The sequence below is a fragment of the Furipterus horrens genome, unplaced genomic scaffold (genome assembly GCF_987537825.1).
Source record: "Furipterus horrens unplaced genomic scaffold, mFurHor1.1.pri manual_scaffold_6, whole genome shotgun sequence".
Taxonomy (NCBI): Eukaryota; Metazoa; Chordata; class Mammalia; order Chiroptera; family Furipteridae; genus Furipterus; species Furipterus horrens.
In genome coordinates, this window is record NW_028327176.1 from 24,242,437 (window position 1) to 24,263,217 (window position 20,781).

The 20,781-nt window shown below is 35.3% G+C and overlaps 1 protein-coding gene across 3 annotated transcripts in view; it reads right to left on the reverse strand.

Annotated features, from left to right (window-relative positions):
• The window catches only part of MAP4K3 (mitogen-activated protein kinase kinase kinase kinase 3), a 130,513-nt gene that overhangs the window by 44,084 nt on the left and 65,648 nt on the right, over positions 1-20,781 (reverse strand). For 2 of the 3 annotated variants that reach the window (XM_090281186.1, XM_090281185.1), the window contains exons 7-15: positions 19,902-19,944; positions 18,020-18,092; positions 14,249-14,380; positions 13,989-14,051; positions 13,820-13,901; positions 13,609-13,719; positions 11,013-11,091; positions 5,748-5,806; positions 4,404-4,466 (exon numbers count right to left, since the gene is read on the reverse strand). In XM_090281186.1, the coding sequence (XP_090137312.1) occupies positions 4,404-4,466; positions 5,748-5,806; positions 11,013-11,091; positions 13,609-13,719; positions 13,820-13,901; positions 13,989-14,051; positions 14,249-14,380; positions 18,020-18,092; positions 19,902-19,944 (705 nt within the window). The remainder of the gene's footprint in view (positions 1-4,403; positions 4,467-5,747; positions 5,807-11,012; positions 11,092-13,608; positions 13,720-13,819; positions 13,902-13,988; positions 14,052-14,248; positions 14,381-18,019; positions 18,093-19,901; positions 19,945-20,781) is intronic. The other variant, XM_090281187.1, reaches the window with a different exon arrangement.

Genomic DNA, 20,781 nt, shown 5'->3' on the forward strand with positions numbered 1-20,781 from the left:
AAATATAGGGCCTAAATGATGGTAAAACGTGGCCTAAATAAGCAAAATAAGAATACATTTGAACATGCCAGGACAGGCATTAAAAAATTAGTTGCATAAGTCAAGCATCAACTTATTAGTGAATAATAATACTGAACAGCATAGTCAAGTAGAATGAGTAACACGAACTGAAAACACGCAGTAGCCTAATACAGATTCAATGCGAATGCTACAACAAAAATTTAAGACGGGAAACCTAACTCAATTAAAATATCTTTCTGAGTACCAAAGTCCTAACTTCAGTCATTTGGTTGAATGAATGGGGGAGTATTTCTAAACCTAGGATAAAGCCTCAAAGAAAACGTGGTGCCAGAAAGAAACAGAAGAAAAAGGATGTGACGCAAACCCTGGAAAAGAAGATCTCATTATTGGTTGTTTTTTTTTTTTTTTAACCTCCCTCAGGAGATTACAAAGTCCTGATGAAAAAACAGCAGGAAGTTAATAGAATGGATACAGTTGGCTACAAAAACACAAAATAAAAAAATTCCAATATATTTTAACCAAGAAAAAAGAACAGCAGAAGAAATTTTTTTTCCCATTAAAAAAATGAAAAAATTATGGTACGGAAAAAATCATTAAGATACCTTTTAATGTGGTGGTAGATAATTTACAGAATTAAAAAGGGATTGAATCCTGGATAATTCAGAAAGAGTTTTTTATTTCTTAGGAAGTCAGAGAATCAAGTGGCATCAGTACACTAACTGATCAAGCAGTACTCTGACTAATCAAAGCAGAAGACAAGGCGGTGTGTTGGTGGTATACCCGTGAGCATGGCTGCCTCCCAAAGCAGAAGACTTAAGACTCAAATGGAGTAACACGACTTTGGTATGGCAGGCTTGGAAATGAATACCGACCAGCAGGTTAGGTTTGACATTCTACACAATGTCCTATCATTGCACAATTATGAAATGAGCTCACCTTAGAAACTGTCTTAAATATTGGATAAGAAAAGTGACCACACAACATTAATTTTATAGTAATAGATTAACAGATAGAAAACAAACAAAGATGGCACTTACTGTTTCTTTTCCAGAATAAATTTAACTTCATTTTAGACTTTATATTCAATTTTGACTGAATTCAGGAATAATCTTAGTCTTTTTGTTATATTTATTCCTAATATGCTTTTAATTCTAATTTATTTTATTCTTACTCTCTCAGGTATACAGTAAGTTTCATCAAAGTAATAATGTTACTACGCATGTTCCTCCACAGCAATTAACAGAGTTTTACATACAATTAACTTTAAATGTATCTTTCATTGGCATATGGGCCAAAATATACAGTAAAACTTGGCAAATTAAAAATAATTACCATCAGCTGAACAGATATGTAATAAATCTTTTGATTTATAAACAGATCAGATAAATATATCTGTATGGTTATGGCAAAACTGTAAGTATTTAATTATCACATTGTAAAGTTTTTTGCTTTTGTTTTTAACTTGGGCATCTTTCAAAGTTTAAAGATATTTTTATTTACTAACAATCCTAAAAAATCAAGCTCTGTTCTTCTGGTTTCAAATATTGTAATTATCTGGTATTTTTTTAAATCACTTTATTGTAGAAATGAAAACTGAGGTGTTATAGTCAAAATTCATTTACAAAAACCATAAAATGAATACACTTGGAACTTAAAGCAACCAGAAATCAGTGACGACATGAAACTCGTAGGCAGCAAGGTTTTTATAAGGGAGTAAATGTTTTTTTCTGGGACCTGGCAACTGCCTACTAAGATGACAGCTAGACACTTGGGGCTCATCTGGTTTCTTATGGCCAGCAACAAGTATTTGTGAGAGAGAAAATCTTGTTGATTTCCGTTCAAGACGGCAGCATAGGCAGACAACGCTCACCTCTTTGCACAACCACATCAAAATTACAACTAAAATATAGAACAACCATCACCAGAACCATCAGAAATTGAGTTGAATGGAAGTCTGACAACTATAGAATTAAAGAAACCACATCCATCCAGACTGTTAGGAGGGGTGTAGACAACAGGCTGGTCCCTCATCCATGTGTGGTGGAGAAAAATTCAGGAGGGATATCTCAGGAACAAGGAGTCCCAGCCCCACACAAGGTCCCCAGCCCAGGGTTCCAGTGCCAGGAAGATAAGTCCCCACAATTTCTGGCTACAAAAAACACCAAGGATTGAGTCGGTGAAAGAAAATGCTGGAGCCCCAAGCAGTTCAGCTTAAAGAACCCACATATGGACTCATTCCCTCTGAGCTCTAGCGCCAGGGTGGCAGCTTGAAGGGCACCAGTGGCATACTGGGAGAGGCTGAAGTGGCTGGCATCGGGGTGAGGAGAGGCCACTGTTCCTCTTCTGAGTCCTCCCCCAACAGAATCATGGAATTGGCAGGCTGGTGCCATATCTGAGACTCCACCAACCTGGCCAACACTATTTGATCCACCTTGGAGATTCCCAGAGACTACCCCACCCAACTTACCAGCCCAGTGAATCTGTTTTTCCATATGAATGGTTGGTCCTGGTTCGTGCTGCACAGTTTCCTAAATCCTTTCAAACAAGCAACATCTGGCCTCAGTGAGCCCCAGGCCTGGCACTAGCAGCAGCCAGCCTAGATTCACAGCTTGGCTTCACCTGGGAATCTCCAAGCCCAGCACAAGTCGCAGCCATCTCAGGGTGCTTTACAGCTCAGGCAGGGTGGCCCTGAGCAAAACACAGGTGGGAGCTGATGCTGGCCTGCACCTGCCAGGAAACCCCAGGGCCCATGCACCCAGTGGGTAGCTACAGACCACACTGGAGCACCACGACCCTGCCCCTGCACAGCTGATCCTCCACAGAGGGCAGAGGTTAGTGGTAAGTGGTCACAGCCAGCCCTTGCAGCTGACTGGCCTGGGTAAATCCCTCCCATTGATCTGCCAACAGCAAACAAGCCTCATCTACAACAGGAAGGTGAACTCAGCCCACATGAAGGACACACCTCGAGTACCCAGCTTGGGTGATAGGGGAGGCTGTGCCACCTGACCCTACAGGACACCTACTCATTAGGCCACACTAGCAAGACACTCTACCTAATACATAGAAGCAAACACAGGGATGCTGCCAAAATGAGGAGACAAAGAAACATGACTGAAATGAAAAAAACAGATCAAAATTCCAGAAAAATAATTAAATGAAATGGAGATAAGCGCTTATCAGATGAAGAGTTCAAAACACTGGTTATAAGGATGCTCAAGGAACTCAATGAAGGCTTATTTAAGAAAAAGAAGATCAAACGTACAAACAATAAAATGGCAAAAAATACGTATCCATCAACAATTGAATCTAGAAAACAAACTAAGCAAAGAACAGAGACAGAATCAGGGACACAGAAAGCGTTTTGATGGCTGTTAGATGATAGACTAATCTAGGTTGTAAGTTCTTGCTTTTCATCACTTTGAATACTTCTCGCCAGCCCTTTCTTGCCTGCAAAGTTTCTTTTGAGAAATCGACAGATAACGTTATGGGAACTCCTTTGTAGGTAACTCTCTTCTCTTGCTGCTTTTAAGATTCTCTCTTTATCTTTAACCTTTGGCATATTGGGACAACACTCTTAACCAACTGAATCACTTAAATCAACCAGAATTAAAAGAGGCATGTTAGTGAAGCAGAGAGGAAGAAAAGATAAGAAAAATTTCACTGAAAAGGCAGAAAAGTGAAATCCAGGAGTGAACATAAAGGCAGCCAGGGGCCCTGGCCAGCTAGAGAAGTAGGTATTTATTTAATAGAAACTATTAAAGTATTATTTATTTAATATTCATCATGATTAAAGTCCCATCTTTTCTTGCCTAATGGCAAGACAGTCTTAATATCAATGAGGCTTTAAAATCCAAATTTTGACTTGAGAAAACTGGATATTACATAATGCCATGGAGCTAAAATTTCATCTGAGACTGATTTCTTTGTTAATTAGGGGTAAATTATTCCTTAAAATTATATATATACATATATATAATTTATGCAATATATACAAAGTTTTATATATATGTATGAATGAATGGTATGTACACATATGGATGGTTCCTAGTTCATTAAAACAAGTCACATTAAAACCAGACATTTTTATAGGAAAATGCAATTGTTTTAAAAAAGACATATCTCAGCCATAAAATTAAGTGTTTTTATATAAAAATGTTTATTTTTTTATTACAACATTATAATATATTTGAGTAGATATATTTATTTAACTTGTTATGGAAAAAAACTGCTATAATCCTTTATATATGGAAGCTTGCTAAATAGCAGGAACTTATAAAACAATGTTTAAATCAGTTCATTAAAATTGGACAAAATGTTTGATTAAAAAAAGTAAAACAAGATTAAAACAATGCTGACAAAGAAAATCAGAAGATAAGAAATACCAGATTAGATCTTGCAGTGTAGTACATTTCTTCTGAACTGTCCAAAAAACCATCACTGTCGGGCTGTTTAGCAGAGACCAAGAAACCCAAGTTATTTACATTTAGACTAAAAGCCATAAATTCACAAAGGGAAACTTTCTTAAGTGAAGTCCTGCTAACATAATTTTGTTAAGGCAAACGCAAAGTTCAATCATATTAAAGAGCTTCTAAAAAAGCAACACTGCAACAAACTGGCTCTACAATGCAGTTACTAAATTAGTAGAGAATTTAAATACGTGCAATGCCAACTTAAAAAGAGAAAGAGCAAATAAACTGCCTTAACAAAATACAATTAGCTTTTATAAAAATCATGACCACTTTTTCTTCTTAACGTTCTCCATCCTCTACATAAATGTAAGGCTTCAGTACTGTAATATGATCATTTTAAGAATTTTTCTTTCATGTTCCTTTCCTCCATGCTGGTATACTAAATTAGAATACCTCTAAAAGTTAAAGGCTAAAGACTCCTTCCTTATGTCTTTAGTCAAGTGACTTAAAATAAGCATTAAATTTAAGAAGCAAGTTCCCACTTCAACCCTTAATATTTGTTAACACTTTCTTCTCATTATTAAATAGAAAAATAATGTAACATAATCTGGAGCTCTGCTAAAGTAACTGCATTAGGATTAATTCTGTTTTTTAAGTTTCATATTTTATTCTTCCATAGAATATTAGCATCTCAAATATGTGCAAAGCATTTTGCTTCTAAGACTACATCTAATATATTATTATATATCTGGAAAGAAGTATAGAACATTAACAAAAAAGAATCATAAAAAGAAAATTCATACAGTTAGCAAGCCTTGAATGAATGACAAACTTGATCTACTATGTATGCCTCGTCTCTCCTGAGTTTTAGTTTATCAAACAGATGTGACTCTACTCTGATGTTTAAAAACTGGCCTCCACTCTTAAAAGACTGCCCATAAATTTATTGAGAAGGGCTTTTATTGAGCCAACATTTTAGTTTAAAATTATGGCATTTGTCCTAATAAATACATTACAAAGAGCTGCTCAAAAACTGAAAAACAAAAATTAAAAAAAAAAAAAAAATTAAAGGGTCAGCGTTAAAAACATTTAATTAGAGTGGTAAAGCTAATAAGTTTCTCCTAAATAATTTTGAAAATATTCAATCTCAGCAACACAGATTTATTTACTCTGAATTTCAGGATGACTTACCTTTTTATTTCCCCAAATGCATTTGAAAATATTAATAACTAGCTTTTTAAGTCAGTTCCAATATATCATAAAGACTAATTAAAACATTTATTTTCAATGTTAACACTCCAAGACTAAACTACTTACAAGTTCATGATGTGGTTCTGTCTCCTTCCTTAAGGGTGGATCAAATTTTACTTGGCCAACTGAAAAAGAAAAAAAGCGAAGTCATGATCTGTTTCTTTATTCTTAATGATATATTAAAAAGTTACTCCATGGCAAAACAGACTTAATTTTACTATCTACCCTACATTAATCACAATCCAAAGGTTTAAATAAAGAATCTGCTAGCCAGAAAAAGTCCAAGAAAGTCTGAGCTGTTGAAGCTTAATCTGTTAATAAAAGGCCTTTTCCATAATTAAAACAGAAGATAATTAGCAAAATTAGGTGTATGTTATAGTCAGGATGAACTTACTACTTCACTGTGAACCAGCATAAAATAGACAGTCTTAACTGAGGACTGAAGTGGGCAGACAGCAACTGAGGCAGAGTACTTCTGCAAGCCAGTCTGCAATATGGCCTGTAATGATTCCTGTCTCCTGGTGTTCATAAACTTATGGAGTCTCTTCCCACAACCCCAGGGTTGGTCTATGTGATCAAACGAGTAGGGCATATCACTTCCCTCTCTATTGGATCTCTTGCTTCGGAGGAAGTCATGATGTGAGCAGTCCTAAGGAGAGGCTACATGGCAAGGAACTGAAGCAGTTATGTAAGTAACCTTGGAAGCAAATCCTCCGGCCTAGCAAAGCCTTTAAATGACTGCAGTCCCAGCTGACATTCTGATTTAAACTTCATGAAGAACCCTGAGCCAGAACCACTGGCTAAGTTGTCCTGGACTCGACTCCTGACCCTCAGAATATGTGTGAAATAATAACTGTTTATTGTTTTAAGATGCTAAATTTTAGGATAATTTGCTATACAACAATAAATAATTAATATACTACTGTAGCTAAAGAATGAAGTAGTTAAAGCAGACATAAATTAACTATACCACATTCATCTTTTCCCTTACTGTTCTAATACACTGAAGTTTCACTACCTTTACCCTAATTTCTATATCTCTATCATTATCTGATTTTATAACCTGGGTAAAGCATTCAAGAGCACCGAAATAAAAAAGCAATGATGTAAATATAAAATGTTACAGTTCAACTAGTTAAGAGTTTCAGCCAAAACTGCAATTCCCAGTCAAGGTAGGCAAATGAGCGAGATTTCAAAGCATAATCACTTTTATAATTGTTTTGATTTTAGCTTAGTGTATGATTAACTGTGAATGTTAATACCAATTAAAGGAGACCATAAGATTAAAATATTTAGTAATATTAGGTAGGCACAAGTAAAAAAGGTTGAGAAACACAGCCCTGTAAGATCCCCATTTGTGTGTGACTGTGTGTATGCTTTATAGCTGTTACAGACTACGTATCAATTTTTGGCCCTTAAAGATAAGCAAGCTCTTCAATAATGGATTCCTCATACATGTTCACATATGATCACACATCAAAGATTACAAAATGCCTTTTTAGTAAGGTATTATAACTAATATATGCATCACCTCGATAGAAGTCTACTGAATAGCTCTCATCTACACTTGTCATCAAAGAGCAAAATTAAATCTTTAATAAAGTTACATGAGGACAGTCTGTGCATCCATCTGCTGTGTGCTACTGTCACACATGAACATGCCTATTTTTCTTACCAGACTGTATGATCACTGGGTACAGGGATTCAGAGATGTTGTCTTAGAATAATTTCCATTACAAGGACAGAATCCTAACTGTAGCAGGTATTCAATACTCCTGTTCTCCATGGGAATGCATTCCCAGAAAGAGGGGCCCATATATAGCAAAGTCCCCACGGAGATTCATTCTTCACGTTTACCCTGGAATCACTCTTCTGTTCTCTTCAAATTCCCTAAAGTTATGACAAGCTTCTGCCATAGAATCTTCCAACTATTGTTCAAATAAATGTTGGCCAGTCATCTCAGGCTGCAGTGCTGTTTATGATGCTCTTAATTATGTCAAAAACTCCTAGTTATCTGTAATTGTATACGGGCCTTGATCTGTTTCCTCTACCATCTCCTTGAATGTATGTCAAGCCACACACCATAAATTTATCTTTTAATATCCAAATGAAAACTCCTTTCTAGTGTCTTTGAGTCAGCTCATTATCCTTGGCTGACCTTTCATTAGCCACTAAGGCAGATAAGAGCCTGAGAATCATTTCTTCTTAAAGCAAATCTTTGCTTGCCACATTTACCTAAAGGTAGAGGGGACTTACTAAGATGGAAAAGTAACACCTTTCTGCAAATGAGTCAGTTGTTATATGTACACTGCCTAAATAAATAGCACTGAGTTTAATAAAGAGAAAACCCTGGATGCAAGGAGAGACACCATGTAATTATAAACATGAAACATATTCAAGAGAAACACATATTAAAATGAATTATTTTTCCAAAGCCTGCCTTTGGAAAAAAAAGTCAATAGCATTACTGACTATTCTATATATCATCTCATATAAAATCATAAAACATTCTAAGAAAACTGATATTAGAACATTGCCTAAGATTTAAAAGCCTCAAATATCAAACCCACAATGGTTTTAATCCTGTTGCTAGCTCATCATACTAGAGGGATAGAACAACTTTCTTACTGGCAGACAGGGGAGAAAGGAAAATGTCCATCCTGTACCACCTACTCCCACTAAAAGGAGGGCAGTATCAGAATTGCAGAAAAGTTCAGGTACAGACGTCTAGTTTCAAAGAGCATATACATGCCTATGCAGTTAGGCGTTGCGAAATCACTGATATAAATTAGTAAAGAAATAACTGTCCTTTGCAAAAAGGGCCTGAAAATATAATACAAAGTACTTTAAGTTAGATTTCCAACAGTACTCAACAGAGTATTCTAAATTAACTACAAAGACATCTCCAATCACCTTTTGTATTATTAAAGAAATGACAAACAGATCCTGTAATTACTTTCTGTATATTAAAAAATGGGAAATACTCATGTACTAAGGTTATTATTTTCCAAAAAAATACTTCGGGGGGGTGGGGGGGGGAACTAGCAAATTTAAATCATGTGGCTTCAGAGGAGCTTTAGGCTAATTTTCTATGGTCACACAAAGTAATCACTGGCAAACTAAGTACCAAACCCCAGTCCTGGGCTTTTTGCACAATGCATTGTGCTTTCTTTCAGGAGTTTCCTCCTTTTAATGATCAAAACTTTGCCCAAGAACATACAGTGTGCATAGGCCAGTCAAAATTTCAAAACAAGCTTCACAAAAAAAGTCCAGTTGGAAGGCCACAAGTGTGCGGAGATGGCTTCTTAAATGGAGCACTACCTGTGAAAGACCACTGACTGGGCCGCGTGGTGAGAGCTCAGACTTGTGTTAACTTAGTGTATGACTCCACCTCTGCATCTCTGCATTTCCTGCTTTTTAAAAAAATTATCTGGTAATACTGTCTGCCCCTACTTATCTCACTTAGCTTTTAAGATAAAGAGACAAATTCATCATACTTGAAGTATAAAATGTATTGTATTATTATCATTACTAACCTAGCCAAAAATTGAGAATGTTTTCATAAATGTACTTATTGCAAGTTTCCCTAAAGTCATTTTGGATTTCATGTCCCTAAGGGTAAATCTTCAGCTCACAGAGAAGTGTTATCATAAGCCTGACTGCACTAAATTAGCATTTTAACTCACAGGGAATTAATGCTTCCAAGAAGAAAAAGAGTAAAGGCCCAGTTTTCCAGAGATTCCTGTTGGCAGTTTACCATTAGTTAGCTGGCGGTACTGGATCCCATGTGAGTGAATAGTTTGTCTCTGTGAGTCTGTAACTTGGTTGGCTGTGAGAATCACACGGAAACCTATTTTGAAAGGTAGAATCCCAGGATGACCCAAGACCTATTGCATCAGGATCTGTGGAAAAGTGGGGTTTAAGAATCCATTTTTAATGGTTCTCATGTTATTCAGATGTTGGTCAGTTTGCAGGCCACTTCCTCTCCTTGATACTCAAAGGCTGGCCCTTGCACCATCAGCACCTACATAACTTGGGAGCATGTCAGAAGTAAAGAACCTCAGGTCCCATCCTAGATCTGCTGAAATCAGAAGCTGCATTTTAACAAGCTCCCTCAGTGACATGCACACAGAAGTTTAAGAAGCACTGCCATGATTTCTTTTCTCCTGCCTACTCTAGGAATGTTGTTCCTTTTCCCAAACAGCAACATAATAAATAAGCACCCTTCCCGCAATCAAAAATTCCTCAGGAACAAGGAAAATAGAATTCTTACTGCTTTTATTAAACTCCACTTTTAAAAGGGTTTAGTAAAAAGAACTACTTGGAAGAAAATAAAGCAAAAATGCTATAACAAAATTACAACTTGAAATCTTATTTGTCCTCCAACGATCTAAATGCTCAAGCGAGAAAATCCATATTTACCCTCTAATCTTCTCTCTCTCTTAAGACCTATAGCCAATCCTTCAAAAATTTGTCTTGGCTCTATCTTCAAAATATATCAACAATTTGCCCACTACTCACATGTTCCCTCTAACGCCCTGGTGTACGTACGCCACCATCTTCTCTAGTGAGGGCTATAGCATAGACTCCTAGCCAGGTCTTTGCTTCCAACCTTGCGCCATATGCGTACTCTCAATAAAATGGGGAGATGAGTCACATCATATCGAACCAAGCTTAACGTCTTCAAATGTCTCCCCATTTCTTTCGGAGAATCATCTGAATTCCTTACACTATCATCCCTGCCTGACTCCTCTTCCACTTCACCCACCGCTCTGACCCCATTTTCTCTCACCTTCGCTTCGGCTCCATCCACTCCAGCCCCACAGCTCCTTTGCTGTTCCCTCTGCCTGAAATTCTTTTTTTTTTTTTTCGGGGGGGGGGGGGGTATTTATATTTGGAGGGGGTATTTATACTAGTTCCTTTACTAAATCCTTCCCCTACTTACCCCCCTCCACTCCCTCCCCCTCTCCCTGAAATTCTTTCTTCCTAGATATCCACATAGCAAACTCCCTTTCATTCTTTAAGTATTGGCTCAAATGGTAAATTCTTAGTGAGTTCTATAAACTTATTTAAAATTGAATCAACATTTCTGATCTTTTATACTGCTCTATTTTTTGTATCTTCTATCATTCCATATAATTTATTTATATAGTTGAGTAGAGGGCTTTTGTATCTGCTTTATTTACTCGTGTATCTCATTCACTAGCACGGTGACAAAGAGTAAGTACTGATGTATAATAGGCACTCAATAAATATTTCTTAAACAAAACAAAAAGAAAGAACTCGTATTTGTCAATGTTAAATTATAAACTGTGCACAGCACACACTTACAGTTTATCTCCGAGCGTGTTTTTTCTTCTCTCACGTTTCTGCTTGTGGAGTGAATTCTATGAGGCACGGCCACGAGAGGCTAGGAAAGAACAAAATCAGTGACTCAGCATTAGAGAATCAAATCACAGTCTGGTTCCCAAAATTACTCAAATACGAAATAAATACTCCCTTTTATGTGAAAATGGGAATAAAATACAATTTTGCCAGTATGGTTTTTTTAAGGCAACTGCAAACTGGAACTCCTCAGTCCTCAAACTGGTAGCTTCTCAAAATTAGGGATATATTTTTGTCCACAGCAGGTTCTCAAAATGTTCTCTTAGTTAAATATAAAGATTCAAAATTTAATATTTCAATAATTCAATAGCTGTTCAAAAGCTGCAGCTAGCTTTGCCAGTTATAGAGGAGAAAATTTGCAATTAAAAAAGAATCTGACTCAATTTATTTCAAAAAGGATGAGATAAATTAAATTAAAATAATGCTGAGTATGTTAATGAGTTATGGTCCTTTTACTTAGTAAACACAATTTTCTCCCTTCATGTTTTTTCTTGTAGGAGTAGCCCTCAATTTTCTTTCCTTTTACTTTAAAATGTTTTCTATGTTTATTGCCACTTTCAGAGAATTCTGGGGGATAGGCAGAGTGGGGACGAGGTCTCCTTACGGTTAATTCACATCACTTCTTTCCAAGCTTGTCTGTGCGTGGTCACTGAGCACCTGTTATTCAGTTCACCCACTGGCAGTAAAGTGTGTACTTGTGCTGCCTCCATGTCTCCCACTGATTATACGCTTGTAACATTTTTACAAAAACTGAAAACTCAATGTGGGAATTAGCAAACACGGATAAAACTGATGTGAAGTAAAAAGCGATAATCATGGATAATGTTGGAAATGAAATTTGAATCAAACATAAATTGAGTCATGGAAGACAGTCGCTGGCTGTGAGAATGCTGATGTGGTCACTGCTCAAGAGACTGCACACATACAGCTGGAGGAACTTAAGACAACTGAGTGCAGCGGGACTTACTGACATGAATGAAGAAAGTACTGCAGTTGTGATAAAAAGGATGAAGATACCCCAGAAGAAGTGGCGCCAGCAAAAAACTTCATATCTCAGGGACACTGAGATATTTCACGCATTGAAAATACAAAGGAGAAAATGCTGGAAGCCCATCCACACTTAGAAAGGAATGTGACATTCACCAAGGCACAGAAAAGATACTCGCTCTGTGTTACAAAGTTATATGAAAAAGGCCAGCACTGTGCAATCTACTCAGTAAGCACACTACCTGATAATTAAACAATCTAATAAAGGTTAATAAAAGGTTTTTTTTTTTTAACAAGGAAACAGTGTACTAAATAAATGTGAGTTTTACTATGTTTTCAATTTCCCTGTACATTTAAAACTGACAGTAAGAGTTTTTAAGGTTTTGACATTTTTTTAAGTTCACCAAATAATTATAATTTCCCCCACTGATTATTAAGATTGCTTTGCAGGGTTTCAGCTTACATGTCATTATTATAGTCCTGCACTATCATGTAAATCAAGAACTGCCTATATATTGAATTACAGAAGAGTTTATAAAACCTAAGTTTTTAAAAAACAAAATCAAGCAAAATAAAAGTCAACTTTCTCCCTAATATAATTATAAGGTCAATAATAAGTTACATTTTTAAAGTTTTATGTTTCCAAAATCCTTTCCAGACCTTTAACAAAAGGACAGATAGCTTATTTAATTACACCTGTATAAATATAGCAAGTAGACCAATAGTGAATTGACAGAAAGGTTCTCTGTGATTTAAGATCATCTGTGACCATTTTTCTGACCACTGAAAGTCACTGTTCTTACAGCATCATCAATGAAGTTTACACCATTTTTAGGTACCTTCCATAAAGTCAGAAAAGTTAAGGTTCTCCACCTCAGTTACAGATCCAATAACAGAATTCTGCCATGTCACATATAGTGAGTTTATCTTTGGTGCCACTATTATTAGCTGAGCTAGGTATGTTAAATACGCCAATAGAAGTGAGGCTTCCATTAATATCAAAGCTACCATAGCATCATTTTTAAACATTTCCATAGTGGACAATTAGGGTTTTAGTCACCCAAAAAATCCTATACTTCTTATTAACCACCGATAATTCATGAGGTTGTATAAGGATTCTTTTTAAGAAGAAAACTGAATAGAAATTTTAAGTATATCCTAACATCTTGTGTAAGTGCTTTCCATTTGTAATCTCTCTGCAGGACGATTTATTTAGCAACTTCATTTACAATGACTACTTTAAAATAACGACAGTAACTTCAACAAGTGAATTAGATGATTCTGCCTTTCCCATTTTCAGAGACTAGTCATTTAGATCAGGGATTAAACCTGTAACCTGGGTATGTGTGCTGGCCAAGAACTGAACCCATCAGTCCATGGAATGATGCTCCAACCGAGCCACAACTGCCAGGGCCCCTCAATAGTTTTTTTTTCCTTCCCCACTTAAACCAGCTTTATTGAAACCAGATTCAGAATTTAAAAAAAACTGACTTTGAAATGTACATATGTATATACATATATTTTAGATATACTAGTTAGTAAAAACAGTTCCTACCTCAGGATCATCATCATCAAAATCATGGTAAATGGAATGATCAGGATTATTCACTTTATCCAAGAGTTCGATTGCCAAAGACCGTGTCAAAGGCTGTGTGACAAATGGGTGCTATAAAAATAAAATAGTACAGAACAGAACACTTATTAGAAATCTGACTGAGTGAAATTTTATCTTTTATAAAAGACAAAGTCAAGGGCAAAAGTAATACCTGCAATAACTTTTCAGCTGTAGGTCTTTTTTTTGGATTTTTGGTAAGTGCCATTTTCACAAAATGATGAAAACTATTTGACCTAAGAAATTAAAAAAATTAAACTTTAAAATTTCAATATTTTTTTTTCCCTCATGACTATAAAAGTGAGTAACACAAAGATACTCACCACTTCATTTTATCCTTTAGTTTAGGAGGTTGAAAATTGCTTTTTGTCATTAGAAATAATGCTCTGAAAAAAAAAAAATCAACATCAAATCATTACGCATTTTAAGATTTTGTATTAATAAATAATGCAAATTCTATTACTTATTCCAAAATAAGGTAAAGCAAGACAAAGCATATTATTTGTTCATGAAATGATAAATAATACTGGGGTGAGGAACCCCTTAATTAAAACATAGGATTCTTTAGCTGTGATGCACTAACCTCATGGGGTGCAAGTCAAACATAGGAGGCTGGAGCTCAGCAAGTTCTATGGCAGTGATCCCCACGGCCCAGAGATCACAGAGCTGATTGTACCCGCCTTTCCTCTCAACAGCTGCGACTTCTGGAGCCATCCTGAACGAAACAGTCCAGCAAAGAAAACCTTCTGTTTATTGTATGTTCCTTCACATTCCCACAAGAGGCACATGGAACTATTACTATCTAAGTTGAAATCTATTTAGGATTTGCTCTCTGAAAAAGAAGTATGTAGTACTTAAAAGCCCTGTTTCTCCTAAGATCTCATCATTTCATAAGAACCTCCACCCCAGGCCCCTACTGGTGACTTGCTACTTTGTTATACTACTTACTCTAAAGTTTCGTAAAAATTTACAATTGTGACAAGAACATATCCCAAATTTGTCCATACCCCAATCTCTTTTCCTTTGCACAGCAAAATTCTAGAGAAATGACATCTTATAATAAATATTTTGTAATTTCTAGCTCTATCTCCTTACATCAATAAACTACAATCTGGCCTCTGTTTTTGCTTAACCAAAACTACTTATTGGGGCACCAATAATCTTCATTTAGTACTTAACTCATATTTACCATAAACTTAATTGGAATTTTTTTCAGTTTTATTATAATGGTTAAGAAGTTCTAAAAGTTTCTGATTTTTTAAAATATTTAATCTTTATTATATTATTTTCCATCACCATTTAGTTCCCTTACACCCCACTCCCTCCAGCAGTCACCACACTGTTGTCCATGTCCACAGAAAAGTTGTCCAAACTCAGTATTATTTTTTGTTTCTTTTAACTTTCTTATAGTCTTATTCTAATTATGCTTGTATAAATTTGTGTGACTGATTTAAATAATTATGTATATTAATTTTAAAATTTTAAAATAGTAAAACACAATTTTGAAAATAACAGATAAATATTTCAACCCTTACATATCAAAAGAACAATTTAAATAAGGAGCTTTTGCTTATGTACATTTGTCTTCCTGGTACAGTTTCAGGAAAGTCAGTGAAGTTACAAAAAAACGCTAACTTTCAAATGTTTGGTCTTAAAATTTTGTTATTCTTAAAGTAGCTCTATAAATATACAAGTTATTATTTAAAAAGTGAACATTAAAGTATGTCAGTTATTACTTTATTGATGGCTACAGAACAAGTAGCTGCTTCTTAGTCCCTAAGAATCTCAGAAGGGCTGACAAAGTAGGGTTATAAACTTATAAAAATAAGCTTGAGATTAGGGCTGAAAACATGTATTAGAAAGTGTCAAGTCTAAATAATAAACAGTTAGTCCTCCAGATTCTTCCTCTTGTCCTTTAGGACTCAGCAATTGCTCCTTCCTCATTCCAACTGGATAAAAACCAAGAGAAACTGATAGGCTTTAGACTGAAAAATACCAGAAACAAAGAAAAGCGGGGGTTGGGGACAGAAGTCTGTGTCTAGAACAATGTGTTCCCCAGCTTCCTTTTCACTTGCTCAGTTCTCAGTGAACACCAGTTCACATGCCACCTCCAGCAAACACAGCACGCTGTCAATCAATTTTAGTGCTTTGCTCTTCAATGTGAGCCAGAAGACAACCATGACGAGTCATCTGAGGGAAGCCTCCATTGTGAAAGCACGAGACTAAAAAGTTGAGAAAATCTTGTAGAAGGCAGAACAAGAAATATTTTTTAAAAGTGGCAGAAAATTTTAGAAAGTTGATGGATTAATTCAAGTGGCCCAAGATACAACTAATGACATCCAGAAAGATAGCAGAAAAAAGAAATTATTAAAGAAATAATACAAGAATATTTCCCAGAACTGAAAAGACACAAATCTCTTGATTGAAAAGTACAAATGCTAACTATAAGAAATAAAAGTAAAAATGACAAAAAACCCCAAAACATCCTGAGGTACATCGTCATGGAATATCAAACCACTGGAAATGAGTCTAAGCAGGAGGGGTTATATTCAAAGACCACACTTTCATCAGCATCAGGGAAAAGAAGACTCTAGAGGAATACTTCAAAAACTCCAGTCTAGAATTCTATGTTCACCCAAATTATGAATCAGGTGTGAGACTTCAAAATTATACTCCAATTTCTCGGGAAGTTACCAAAACATGTGTGAGGAAGTAATTCATGAAAGAGGAAGCACTTGGATGCCAGGAAATGAATTCCCAAGCTGAAGATGAAAAATTCCCAGGGAGAAGCTATGCAAAAAGACCTAGAAAATAAACAATTCAGATTGGAATAGGAAGGAAGAAGACCCCAAAAAGGATTGTAATTTGATAGGCTTTATGATGTGGAAAATTGCATAGAGGCATGTTATAGAACTGCATAATGTGAAAAGGATAGAAGTTTTAGGTAGGGATTAAAACTAAGCAAATTAAAAATAAATAAATCATTCAATATCGGAAAAAATTTTCAAGGCAGCAAATGTAATAATAGTGTAACAACTGACTTAGCAAGTACACTGCAAGGATAAGAAGAGAGCTAAATTCTTCACCTATCATAATATGGTTTATAAACAATAATAGATAATGCTAGAGATGGCAGAAGACACAATTAGATTATTTTTAAAAAATTTTTTCTTTTAATTCTCACCTGAGGATATGTTTATTGATTTGAGAGAGAAAGAGAGAAACAGCAACGTGAGAGAAACACTAATCAATTGCTTCCTGTATGTGCCCCAACTGAGGATCAAACCCACAATAGGTATGTGCCCTGACCAGGGATTGAACCTGCAACCTTTGGTGTACAGGATAACGCTCCAACCAACTGAGCCACCCGACCAGGGTCTAGATAAGTTTTTATAAGCCCTTTAGCACTATTGAACTTTTGAAATATACATCCATTTGATAAAGAAAAATCAATACAAAGAACAGTATACATCATCTCCTAAATATGAAAACGAGTCACCCAGATTAGTGCCATTTTACTGCTGCTGAGGCTGGAATGCTGGCGCTTAAGCTGAAGGAATAGTGTGAACAAAAAAAGCTCTACATCTGTCTACCACTATATTCACAGTAACTAATAGCCTATCTAGCACACAGTAAGTGATCAAAAACATTCATTTAGTAAATTAATGAATAATTTTTATAGAATGGTTAAAGAATACCTAGCAGACAAATATAGCTTAGAAAGAACTGTGAGGGCAACTAGTAGCATTTAAAATTAATGAGGGAGATACTGGTCACACTACGGAAGATTCCAAATGCCAAGAAATATGTATTTGATCTTGTATGCAAGCAAGATATGTCAAAAAGTCTTGAAAATCCATGACAGGAGGAGTAGCAAGCATTGGGTTTTTCCAGCAGAGCTGGAAAAGGTTCCCTAAAGACATATTAATCTTTAAAGTCTTTTCCACTGAATGGAAATTAACATGGTAGAATATTTTTTGACTGCGTATTCCAGCCACAAGTACACACATGCCTAAATTATTTAACCTGATAACCTTAATGTTTTCATGCTAAAGTTTCTGATTATTCAGCCTATTTTTTGTAAATGCTGTATTCAATAATGAAAGACCACAGGAAGTTATCAATTAAAATACACTTACTTGCCCTGGCTGGTGTGACTCAGTGGATTGAGTGCTGGCCCGTGAACCAAAAGGTCGCAGGTTGGATCCCAGTCAGGGCACATGGCTGGGTTGCAGGCCAGGTCCCCAGTTGGGGGTGCAGAAGAGGCAACCACACATTGATCTTTCTCTCCCTCTCTTTCCCTCTCTCTAAAACTAAATAAATGAAATCTTAAAAAAAAATAAAACACACTTACCAATATGGTGTACCAATGAAAGACTTCCGTTTGGCAATAGTAGCTGTTATCTGTGCAGATACTCCAAAATCAGCTATTAAAAAAAATAAGAAACATTTAGAAAAGAAAACTTAAGTATAGGCAACATGAAAAGAGGCTTCATTATTTTCATTAAACTAATTTTAAGAAATAGGAGATATTCTCAAACATCGTATTAAAATTTTAATGTGAAAGGACTAGTGTTAAAATATCAAAAAGTAGTCAGCATATAATAGCCAAATAGATTCCCATATATCTCCACATGAATCAAATGACAACAAAAATCAAGATGAAATATTGTGGATGAGAAAGAGACAACTGAGAGAATCTAACTTGCCAGACTTAATAATAATATAATTTCAAATTTCCAGATCTAAAACTCAAGGAATATCACTGGAAGGGACCTAAAGTAGTAATATCTTCCTATTTACTTCCCGTCACAACCATGAGGACTGACATCAAATAAACCAATAAATCGATCTAGCTTGAAAAGATATCCAAACAGAACATTCCCAAAAATCTTACCTTGACGATACATTCTAATACCAACTCTAATCACTCAGGAAATTAATTTTGATGTGGGATTTGTTGTTCTTCTTTAAGTATGTTAACTTCTAACATTTTCTAGTTTTTTAATGATTTCTAAATCCTTGTCAACTAAGATACATTATATATAGAATGTCTTTGAGGAAGGCACACAATGTTAAGACAAAATACTAAATTGCTGATAGAAACTGTTTACTAAGTCAAAGAAAACTGCCTTTCCCATACTTAGAGGTAGCTTAGGAAAATGTTATTATGCTAATTAGATACATACTTTTAAATCTAATTAGTGCTGTTGTAGGATATGATTTAATTCATTTTATAACAAGTATATTTTTTGAATTTTTATTTCCTATAGTAATATACAGTACAAAATAACTATTTCATATTTGCCATTAAATATTTTATTTAACACCTAACAGACATGACTTTGTTTACAATGACTTTTTGTACATGTTTCCTGTCTTAAACTTTTGAATTATTAAGGTTTTTAATTCTGTTTTAATCATAACTTGACAAGCAAAAGTTACAAAATAAAAGTTAAGGCACCCATGAACACACAGTACAATATACAGATGATGTATTTATTATAGAACTGTATACCTGAAACCTATACAATTTTATTAACCAAGCTCACCCTTATAAATTAAAAAGAAAAACCAATGTAAAGCATCTAAATTACATCCCTTTTAAAAAATATATTTAATTTATTTATTTTTAGAGAGGGGAGGGGAGGGAGACTAGAGGGAGAAAAATATGGATACGAGTAAGAAACACTGGTTGCCTTTCATTTGTACCCTGACCAGGGATTAAACCCACAACCCAGGTATGTATTCTGACCAGGAACTGAACTGGTGACCTTTCACTTTGCAGGACAATGCCCAGCCAACTGAGCCACACCAGTCAGGGCTAAATTACATTCTTATATAAGTAATACCATATTTTATTTTATTTTAAAAGCTTATGTAAAGAATGCAGGATTTTTGGCATCATTGATTTTGTAACTTTTGCTTGTTTATCTTGTTTTTTGGTTACAAGGCAATTTCGTAAGATTTCTTACTAGAAATCACATTCCTGGAGTGAGAGGTGAAAGAATTTCCAAAGGTTATTATTTTACTAAATCTGTCATACATGAAGGGCACACTCCATCCCCATTTAAGAAAGAGGAAATAGAGACGTTACATACGCCTCACAATGAGATTTCCACCTAAAAATCTATAGATGCTGCTAGGAGAGGGGAAACCTAGTCCTAAAAAAGAAAATATAAATTTACTAGTTTTGGAAAAAATCTGAGTTAGTGACAAAATTTTAATTTACTTACCCAATTTCACATGACCATTATCCGTTAACAGAATGTTAGCTCCCTTCAAAGTGAGAACATTTTAGTTAAAGTAGGAAACATTTTATCAGGCAGCACATGTTATAAATGTACGTATTTAAAATAATCACAAGTGGAAGACTTAGACCTGGAAATACTTAAAATTTAAAGTATGCCCAATTAAAATGTTAAATCATTATATTCACAGGAAAATTTACTGTTCAATTTAAGCAATTTGACTATGCTTATAAAATGCTCTGCCTTGCAAAAGCTATTAATACAATATAAATGTTACCATGAAAGTGTTATATTAGTTTTCATCTAAATGTCATTTTCTTACTGATCAAACACTGTCACTACACTAAAATGTTATCTTATACTGGCATTTTCAATTCCTTGTTTATTTTTTAAACTTGATTGCTATATCCTGTTAAAAAACAAAAACAAATCTCTAACTCATCAGTGGAACCAGTGCTGGTGTGTAAAACTGAACCTTGCTGCTTCATGTGTGAGACTGTCTATCTGTGACATTCTGTCCAGAGTTTAGGACCATTCAGGTTATATAAAAAATTAGCCCCAGGCCCACAGAATTAAAATGTTACTTGTCTATGTGATTGCGAGGTAACAGAAAATATATATTGGTCTGTGTCCCTAGTTCCTGGCACAAAGCTCCTGAAACCCTTATAATTTCCTAAGTGATAAGAGCACTAAGGGCATCTTTTATTCCATTATTAGGTCTTTAACCCCAGTCCTTGACACAGCCCTCCTGAAACCTTCATAATTTCCTGAGTGATAGGTGTGTCTTCTGTTCTAATGAAGTGACTCTAGGTAAGCTCCTGGGTGGCTCCTGGAATGACATCACCAGAAGGCCAAGCCATAATTA